This window comes from Symphodus melops, assembly GCF_947650265.1.
Source record: "Symphodus melops genome assembly, chromosome: 5".
In the NCBI taxonomy this organism is placed as follows: domain Eukaryota; kingdom Metazoa; phylum Chordata; class Actinopteri; order Labriformes; family Labridae; genus Symphodus; species Symphodus melops.
Window position 1 is genome coordinate 2,344,095 of NC_136695.1, and position 10,589 is coordinate 2,354,683.

At 47.0% G+C, this 10,589-nt stretch overlaps 1 protein-coding gene across 1 annotated transcript; it reads left to right on the plus strand.

The window, feature by feature from the left end:
- Positions 1–3,393: 3,393 nt before the first annotated feature.
- On the plus strand, positions 3,394–9,057 carry kcnv1 (potassium voltage-gated channel modifier subfamily V member 1; the record flags this gene model as incomplete). The annotated part of the gene is made up of 3 exons (XM_079342753.1): positions 3,394–3,677; positions 4,238–4,905; positions 8,435–9,057. Coding segments are annotated over 3 exons (1,470 nt in total), but the record flags the coding sequence as incomplete, so codon positions are not given.
- Positions 9,058–10,589: the final 1,532 nt, after the last annotated feature.

Below are 10,589 nucleotides of genomic sequence, written 5' to 3' on the forward strand. Positions count from 1 at the left end.
CGTCTGTATTCCAGCAACACTGAAAGTTTGACATTTAAGCGATCCTATTTTTCTTCCAAAAGCACCAACTCACAACAAGGGTTTTCTGAAGACACTTGAAAAGCAGGTTTAGAGCGAATCGTCTTTGTTGGATTTTTCACAGAGACCCTAAACCCACCACGAGTCCTTTCACAGACCTCGAACAGGACAGACCCCCAAGACTCCTCGTCTGACTCTGACATACGAGCCCTGCTCCACTCATTCAGAAGATACAGCTGGGTACCTCACAATTCAATTTGGTTATTTTGGGTCTCGATTCGATTTGATATCGATTTAATAACAACGTTCAGATGACATGAATACCAAGATAACTCATCACAGTACCTCCTGATGTTTGTTAAATAAATGTTTGCATTGTTTGTGTTTGCAACAAACTAACTCACATGTGCATTTCATCCTTTCATTATTCTTTAATAAGCAAAGAATAAAACATTAAATTACAGTATATGATCTCAAGTGCACATTTGTACCTGAGCAGAAAAAAAGCCCACAAATAAAAACACAGGTTTTAAAGTTTTTAATCAACAGACATCAAAACAAACTCTGTGACGTCAGTTAAAATGGGAGTGGTCAACCCCCCCGGCTCCGCCTCCTCCCGCGTGGCACTGATCACCCCTCATACCTCCTCCCGTCTGTTTTAAACCCCGCACCGCGAACAGCACACAGCAGAGCGACGGACGAGCCTGCACGCGCTGCTCACGGAGCTGCAGCTCAGCGCACGAGGACATGAACATGATGATCCTCTTCAGTTAGATCAGGTGAGGTTTACATTGTTTTAAACTCTTCTCTGTCTCTGTCGAGAGCTTTCTTCTAGAGACAACAAATGATGAAGAATTAGGAATCAGCTTTATTGCACATGTATGAAGTTTATCATACTAAAACTAATAATAATAATAATGACGTCTGTTTGGTTTAGCAGCTTTCACAGAGCGAGGTCTCACAGTGCTTTACAGGATATTAACAAAACAGTAATAACAACAATGAAAACCATAGAAGAAGAACACAGAAAACATCACTTGACATCACATCGTAAGATCCAGAATTAATGTGGCAAAAAAGTCTCAAGCTGCTTTTTTATAACACAAATAGAAGCTGCAGAGATTTCACATATTTCATATTAAGTCACGGCAGCCACATAAACATGTGCATAAACTACTCATTCATGTTTATTCACACCTCCTCCAGCACTGACCTTTCATGGGAATGTCTGGTGCATAAAATGTATTTATTCTACATATAAGATCTGTTCTGTGTCAGTGTTTAAAGCAAGCTGAGGTTCAAGCAGAGCCGATTCTGATGAACACATCTGGGAAAGAAAGGTGGAACTGTGCAAGAAAAAAACCCAACTTTGATGAAATGCAACTAAAGAACAGAAAATAGTTTTAAGATGTTCAATCTTTGAAGTCTCTAACTAGACTCTTCTCCTCTGTCGCCCCCCAGTGGTGGAATAAAACATCAAACTCCATTTGATACAGAGTCCCTTTGCACCTTTAAGAAAAAACTAAAGACCCAGCTCTTTATGAACGCCTCCTATCTTAATGATGATGATGCTGATTAGAACTCTCAAGGAGGTTTTTTAGATCAATGATCAATTATTTATTTTGTACTTTACATACAAATGCAAAGACATTTTTTTACAAGGAAAAAAAAATAGAAAGAATAGATGTCCATGTTGTGCTCTGCCTCTGATCACTTCCTGTCAGCACCTGTGTGTCCGATCAGACTCAGAGCTGTTTGTTTGCTCTCCTCTCGATCTTTGCTCCTGTTGTTCTTCTCTGATGGACGTCTCTCAGATTTCAGAGAGGGAGACGGTGAACTGGTGGGGAAATGTTGATGCTTCGTCATGTTGTTCACACTCATTTCCCCTGTTACCCTGATACGACACTCTGCAGTTTTGGTCTTTGAGATGTTACAGAACGTCTCCCTTTAAAGCACTGCAGGGAGTCCCAAGTCCAATTTGAGTTTAGTTGTGGTCACAGTCATGACGCTCCATCGGCTCCTGAGGGACGTCTCCGACCGTCTCCATCGCTGCTACACGCTCCAACGTCTCCATCAGCTGTAGAGTCAGAGGCTCCTCAGAGCTCGACCAGGGAATGTAACCAAAACCATTTAAAGCGAACAAGTCAGTGTGTTGAACACAGACACAAACCTGTTGTTTACCTGCTGTAACTAAGATGATCACGTCTTTGTACATTCATCACATATGTGATGCTGTAATACTGGTTTTGTGGTTTGTGAAAGCACGGTACAGCAGGAGCTCCACATACACAAAGAGTCAGACATGCACATACACACACACACACACAGTCTGCTGCTACCTCCAAAGACTGTACAGAGGAGGGATCACTTCGTCCCCCCGCGTCTGAACAGGACTTCAGATATCTGCTAACTTGTGCTCAAGTCTGAATAAAATCATGTGAGAGTGTGACTGGATGGTCTGTTAGTCCAATAAAGCTCACACCAAAGATTATTAGACGTTGAAGTTGGACATTTTAACATAGAGCTCTATGGAGACTGATTCACTGCAGGAAACGGACTCTAGTGGGCACTGGAGGAACTGCAGCTGTAAAGTTGGACATTTTAACATAGAGCTCTATGGAGACTGACTCACTGCAGGAGACAGACTCTAGTGGGCAGTGGAGGAACTGCAGCTGTAAAGTTGGACATTTTAACATAGAGCTCTATGGAGACTGACTCTAGTGGACACTGGAGGAACTGCAGCTGTAAAGTTCGACACTTTAACATAGAGCTCTATGGAGACTGACTCACTGCAGGAGACAGACTCTAGTGGGCAGTGGAGGAACTGCAGCTGTAAAGTTGGACATTTTAACATAGAGCTCTATGGAGACTGACTCACTGCAGGAGACAGACTCTAGTGGGCAGTGGAGGAACTGCAGCTGTAAAGTTGGACACTTTAACATAGAGCTCTATGGAGACTGACTCACTGCAGGAGACAGACTCTAGTGGACACTGGAGGAACTGCAGTGTTATGCATTAGGCGCTTTATTTGTCTGCTGTGGAAGAGATGCAATTCACACCATATTTATAGTTTCACAAAAGTCAGAGGCAGGAGAGAAGCTTCTGCATATTTCATGTTCTTGAATACATGAGTCAAAAATACAGCATGCATACTGAACATCCTGGGCCTCATAAAGCAGCTCACATGGGGCCTTGAGAGTGTGAGAATCCACAATCCCGGTAGGTTCAGGACCCCCAGAAGGATCCAGAGAAACTGTGTAACATTACTTCAGCTCCATTCTTTGATTCTGGACGGACATAAACCAGATCTGTGTTTTTGACTTCTCCCCCTCAGCTACTCCCTCCTCCACCATGAGCCTCACCTCCAGCTCGGTTGAAGGGGCGGAGTTCTACAGCAACAGCACCTCCCCGGTGTCTCTGGACTCCAGTGTTTTCTTCAGCGAGACGACGGCGTCCTGCGTCAGGGACCCGCTGGACGTCTTCATCGTCAACGTGGGAGGAAGTCGGTACGTGCTGTCTCAGGAGCTGCTGGCGTCCTTCCCGGAGACTCGTCTCGGGAAGCTGGCGTGCTGCAGCCGGGACTCTGCGCTGGAGCTCTGCGACGACGCCGACCTGCTGGAGAACGAGTTCTTCTTCGACAGAAACTCTCAGACCTTTCAGTAGGTGGCGCTGTTTACTCTTCACCATGTTGTCATCAGTTGACAGAAACAGAAAGATCAAGTGCTACCCTTCCCAACAATATATTCAAATTTAAGTGCTTTGGCGCCCCCCAGCGATGACTGAGTGCAACTGCACCTAAAACGCCCATCGTCGTCACATCATATTAATTCCACGAGGACATAATATGGGTGAAGCCCAGTCTGTGGCACAGTCGGAGCTCCACATACACACAGTGAGACATGCGCACACACAAACAGCGCTATGCTCCTCCTGTTAGCTCCTCTGTGATAAAGACGAGGGATCCCTTCGCCGCCTCATTACACCTCTATGACGCTCATATCAAAGAGGACGCCTCACACAGGTGGGAACATCTCGCCCTGAAATGGCAGTCTGAATACAGGAAGTTAAAAGAAGTCAAAAGAAGACGTCGACAGGAAGCTTCTTTTTGCTCTCCACTCTGACTTTGTTCTGCAGAAACTAAATCCTTGATTGGTTCTTCTTTGATAACAAACACATTTGATGTATAAACTCTTGTGTTTTTGTTTCTCCCTGCCGGCAGGTATGTGATGAACTATTACCGGACGGGTCACCTGCACGTGATGGAGGAGCTGTGTGAGTTCTCCTTCCTGCAGGAGATCGAGTACTGGGGCATCGACGAGCTTCGCATCAGCGCCTGCTGCCGCGATCGTTATTCCCGCCGCAAAGAGCAGAAGGAGTCGCTCGATGTGCGGCGAGAGTTTGAGGCGGAGGACGACGACGACGATGACGACTATGTTGGCGCCGCCTGCCCGGCTCTCCGGCGGCGCCTTTGGGACCTGCTGGAAAAACCGGAGTCATCCCGAGCTGCTCGCACCTTCGGCTCACTCTCGATTTTCTTCGTGGTGGTCTCCGTCATCAACATGGTGCTGATCTCGCTGGACCTGGAGGAGGACGTGGGTTTGAGCGGCGTCGCCGCTCCGCTGCTGTTCGACGCCTTGGAGTACGTGTGCGTGGTGTGGTTCACGGGCGAGCTGGCGCTGCGATTCCTCTGCGTGAGGGACAAGTGTCGCTTCAGTCGGAGCATTCCCAACGTGATCGACCTGCTCGCCATCCTGCCGTTCTACGTGACGCTGGCGGTGGAGAACCTTCACGGAGGGAGCACGGAGCTGGAGAACATGGGCCGCGTGGTGCAGGTGCTCCGCCTCCTGAGGTCGCTCCGCATGCTGAAGCTGGGGCGACACTCCACAGGTAAATACGCCGTCCGTCTCTCCACCTTCAGGGAAGATTTGAAAGATGGGTAAAAATGTTCAGCAGGTTTCAGTTTAGTGAGGAAAGTTTTATTTTTTAAATTAGTAGTGATGGGACAAAAACTCGATTAGTTTGATACAACTTCTAACACACTGTGTGGCGCTCTGACCAGAGACAAAGGTTATTATAAGGTTTCATCACAGGTTTGATTTATACTTCCTGACTCCTCCTTAGCTGAAGAAGAAGCCGACAGCGAGTTTAAAGAAGACGCTGGTGGCCTAGTGGTTAGCATGCACAGAGGCTGTTGTCCTCAAAGCAGGCGGCCGGGTTTGAATCGATGTCATTCCCCTCTCTCTCTCTCTCTCTCTCTCTCTCTCTCTCTCTCTCTCTCTGATGTCCAACTTGATCCACAAAGAGTTTCAGGGTAAGGGGGCCACTTTCGAATCCAGAAGAAGCTTAAAAAAAAAGCTGTTTCATCTGAGTGTAAGCTGCGACCAGAGGAAAGGAAGGAGCTGAGGATCAAACACCGTCAGACTCTCCTCACACACGTCCACAGTTTTTCTGCAGCTCTGCAGGGTCCCCGCCTGACTTTGTCAAATGTTGGTCAAAGACGAGCGAGCGAAACATGACAACCTGAATATTAAACACGACTTTTTAATGGAGAGAACATGTTGAGCTTCATGATCTTTCAGGATGAAATGTGACCTCGGTTTTAGTTTGAAATGCATTTTGTAGTTTTTTTTAAGTTCAAGGAAAACGGAATAATCCTGAATGCAAAGTTCATACAGAGAATCCGAGGCGCTGCAGAGATGAGAGGCTCAGCTTGTGTTTGTTACCATTCAAGAACAAACACAGACTACAGTTTAAACATGGATCCAGGAAGTTCTCCATAAAAAGTCTGCTTGATCACTTCATTCATGTTCACCCTCCACACGTGTTCCCAGGAGGAGTCTGAGTACATGATTTAAACAGCCGGAGAGAGAAAAGGAAATTGAAATTGTCCTCGGTGAGAAGTTGCTGCTGTGAGATTACAGCCTGCAGGTTTCTCTTAATGACGAAAAAAAAAAGAAAAAGATATTGATTGATATTTTAGTGAATTCCTTCAGGAGGCGGAGCGAGGAGAGACGCAGAGTAGATGTGCGTTTACATGTGTGTGAGTGTGTTCGGTGTGACGTACGAGCTCTTTGATCTGGAGGATTTTTGGGAGCGTGATGATCCCCCGACTCAACTCATGAATAAAGAAAGAGAACATGGAAGGCAGGAAAAGAAGGCAAAAACAGAAGTAAGAAAGTGTAAATAAAAACCTTCATTCATGGAAGCATCTGGTCTGTTTTGATCCCAAACTAACATCCTACATGTATTATGGTCGGGTTATTAGTCTGTCCTCCTTCTAACTTTAGATTCTGCTCCTGAATGCTCTGGATCTGATTGGACCAGAGAAGGTAGGCGGGGCTTTGAAGGCCGTTTTGGACGCCCCTGGGTTTGCCAGATATGAGAGCAGTTATCAGGTGAACAGGTGTTGCAGCGATGGAAGCGGGCAGTGGAACTGCTTCAGATAGAAGTGATTGTACCCGAGCTAAAAAGCCTCTGCATGTTTCTAATAAGCTCCAGCAGCAGAAAGCTGCTCAAACTAGGATCAATGTTGGAGATGAAACATGGAGAGAGGTTAGAACGCAGAAAGCTTTACAGACCCATGCAGAGCTGGCTAAACACTGAAGCTACAGTGTCCACCACATGCAGAGCTGGCTAAACACTGAAGCTACAGTGTCCACCACATGCAGAGCTGGCTAAACACTGAAGCTACAGTGTCCACCACATGCTGACCTGTGTGAGAGGAGGGGGGGGGACAGCTCTCTGACAGATGAGTCAGACCTGAGATGTTACACAGACTCAAAGTGACACCAACAGCTGTGAAGTTGTGCAGACATGAAGACGAGACGTTAAGAGAGTAAAGAGCGTCTCTGCTGTCTGCAGGAAAAACACATCACAAAGCCATAAATGATTTTGCAGAGGGATGTTATTATCTTCTGTTTAATATCTCTGTCCTCATGCTCAGACACCAGAACTAAAACAAAACATTTCATAAGAAGTCTGAAGTCTGTTCAGGTGTACAGAAGCCCGCAGGGACAAACGTCAGAATTTAATTTAACACAGACAAGTTTTAAAAAGGAAGAATGTGCAACATGTTCCACATAACTCCAGTGTGTGCTGTGTAAATGTGTGTGTGAGTCCTGACTGTCTACAGTGAGGGAGAAGCTGGAGTCCTGCTGGTTGTGTTGTTGTCAGAGCTGTGTTTACATGGCTCCTCCCCTTGTGTATAAAAGCTGTTTGAGTCAAGAAGAAGAAGAACATACTCACTGATTATTAGGATGAAGAGTTTTTAGATCATTCTGAGTCAGTTTACATGAAGCTACTAGCTAACTAAAGAGCGCTAACATTAGCATGCTAACAACAACGCAGGACACAGGTGATTGAAGCTACCAGCTAACTAAAGAGCGCTAACATTAGCATGCTAACACAACGACGCAGGACACAGGTGATTGAAGCTACCAGCTAACAAAAGAGCGCTAACATTAGCATGCTAACACAACGACACAGGACACAGGTGATTGAAGCTACCAGCTAACAAAAGAGCGCTAACATTAACATGCTAACACAACGACACAGTGGATTGAAGCTACCAGCTCACTGAAGAGCGCTAACATTAGCATGCTAACACTATGACACAGGACACAGGTAATTGCAGCTACGAGCTCAGGATGATTTTGTCAGCCGCTTGCACTTAATGGTGTTTAATTACGGTGTGTTCTTATCGATAACTCCTTTGTGTGACTGTGAGTGGAGGGGGGTTGGAGGTGTGTCTTTGGAGGAGAGCGGAGGCTTCAGTATGGAGGAGGCGTGGCCTAACAGCAGCTTGTTTTGGTTTCACGCTGGAGCTCGAGGGCGACACCTACTGGATCAGAAAGTCAAACATTCTTCCTTTAATGATGATACGTTTTAACCTTAAAGTCGAAGCAAAAAAAAGACTTTTACAGTCTTTTAAACTCGACACCTCGTCTCTCTCAGAGGAGGAGAATAAAAAAGATGACAGCCGCACGTTCTTTCCCCCCTCACTTCAGTCCTGCGAGTCTCAACGGCGAGAGAACCAGGACAGAAATGACAAGAAGATGTCGAGCTGTCAATCACTGACGAGGAGATCTGTTCCAGCTGGGCGCCGTCGTATCTCAGTCGGTTTGCAAACGCCCTTATATGGATGCTTCAGTCCTCATCAGTGGTTGCAGGTTTGATCACCCCCCCCCCCCCCGCCCCCCCGCCGTCGTCCTGTCAACAAGAAAACATAATAATCTGAAAGAGCATTCAGAGTTTTTGTCATGCAATTAGAATTATAATAAGACTAAAATTCCCTTTAAATTTGAGATATTTCTTAAATAAATCCAAACTCTTGTTTCCTTTACGACAGTGACATCATGTGATGTAGATTTTATTCTGTAAAGTGAAGTGTGTATCCGACTCTCTCTGCTCCCTGCAGGTCTGAGGTCTCTGGGTCTGACCATCGCTCAGTGCTACGAGGAGGTCGGCCTGCTGCTCCTCTTCCTCGGCGTCGGCATCTCCATCTTCGCCACCGTTGTTTTCACTCTGGAGCACGACTTTCCCGCCTCCACCTTCAGCAGCGTGCCTGTGGCGTGGTGGTGGGCGACCACCTCCATGACCACAGTCGGGTACGGAGACATCCGACCCGACACGATGATGGGAAAGGTTCTGGCCTTCCTCTGCATCCTGTCCGGGATCCTGATCCTGGCGCTCCCCATCGCCATCATCAACGAGCGCTTCTCCGCCTGCTACTTCACTCTGAAGGTGAAGGAGGCGGCCATGAAGCACGCGGAGATGCTGAAGAGGCTGGCCCGCGGCTCCGTGGGCGGGGTCAGCGTCGGAGCCGGCGTGAACCTAAGGGACGCCTACGCCCGCAGCGTGCTGGAGATGATGAAACTGCACGGGCGAGAGAGGGCGAGCACGCGGAGCAGCGGGGGGGATCAGCTGTGGTGGTGACCTCACAGAGGACGCCACACAGATACCACGAGGATTTTACCCACGCTCTCGGCCCCGCCCCCTAAAATCGACCTTACATCCAGAATTCATTCCAAGAAAACTTTCCACACAGACGGAACAATAAAACATGCTTTCATTCACACACTGTAAAGAACGTGGACGCAGCTACAACTCTCTCTGTCTCTCTATTCAGAGTTTCACCCTGCTCGGTGTCGTCGCTGTAAACCGGTTTATTCCTGCTGTAAAAATGGACGTAATGAGACGGCCTCAAGTGGACACTCAAGGAACTGCAGGTTTGGGTTCAGTATTAGATCTTGGTTTTAGGTGGCATGATGTAAAGTAAACGCCGTAATCTGCTCTGTTTGTCTGTGAGAGTCTGCGATACGATATGTCGTCTCTGATGAGGAATCGTCACGCACAAAACAAACAGAAACGTGCTGCATACAACAACAAAACAACATCTTAATACAAACTGCCTGATAGTCCCTCTGCGTGTCCTCCATCAGATCTCATTACTCGTGAGTCTCTGCCTGTCACTCTTGGATTCGTCTGATTCAGGGTTTTTGGATTATCTGTGTACCGACCTGGACTGTTTAACAAACTCAGCTCATATTGATCCTTTGTTTACGTCTGTCACATCTACATACTGTACATAAATCATGAAAAGTGAGAAGCTGCACATCGAGCCTTCACAGTTTAACGTGCAGAAGGCTGCTGCTGCTCGGGCTGCTCTTGTTAGCCAGCGTCTGTAACGACTGAAATAATCAACAGTGACCCTAAAGAAACTACATTTCCTCCATTTTGGATGCCGACAGGAGCGACTGATTTTATCAGCTGGGGGTCAGAGAGGAGGAACTTTAGACATGCAGAGACCCTGAGCGAGAACAGCCGACCACCTCGTATACGTTGTGAGCATGCGTGAGAGGAGATGACTCTCCAGGCCAGCAGGGGGCGGTAGTCCGTTGTTCTGGAATGAACATTTTTATAGGTCGCCTACTAATGGAGAATCATGTGTGATAAAAAGTAGAAATGAGGCGGCGCTGGTGGTTAGTGCGTGTGTCCCCACGTATCAAGGTTAATGTCCTCAAACGCGGGCGACCCGTGTTGAGCCTGAGGCTTTTTTCCTGCATGTCGATCCCCACTCTCTCTCTCTCTCGCTCGCTCGCTCCCTGATTTCTGTCTCTGTCATATCCCTCTAATAAAGGCATCAAAAAGGCCAAAAATAAATCTTAAAAAAAAAAAAAGTGCTGGCGTTGTCCGTCTGCGATATTTAACTCACCTAAAATAAAAAGTGTTTATAACCTCGGTGTTGATTCGAGCTCTGGAGGACTTAAAGCCTCGATTCAGTGAGTTTTCATGTTCTGCTCCCTGCAGAGCTTCATCTGTGTGCAGCAGCCCCGTCCCTCCCGGAGACGTCTCATGCATCGAGACGTGTCGTGCAGGAGTCAGACTGAAACCTTCCACCTCGCCGAGTCTCTGCAAACATCACAGACGACACAAACGATCTGCCTCTTACATGTTTGTACAGTTTAAATGTCTCTTCTCAGAGGTCTCACACAACAAACCTTACGAATGCATTCTTTGAAAAGTGCAGATTTGTTTTGTGGCTCGGGGGGGGAAGAACAACCGTAAAGGTC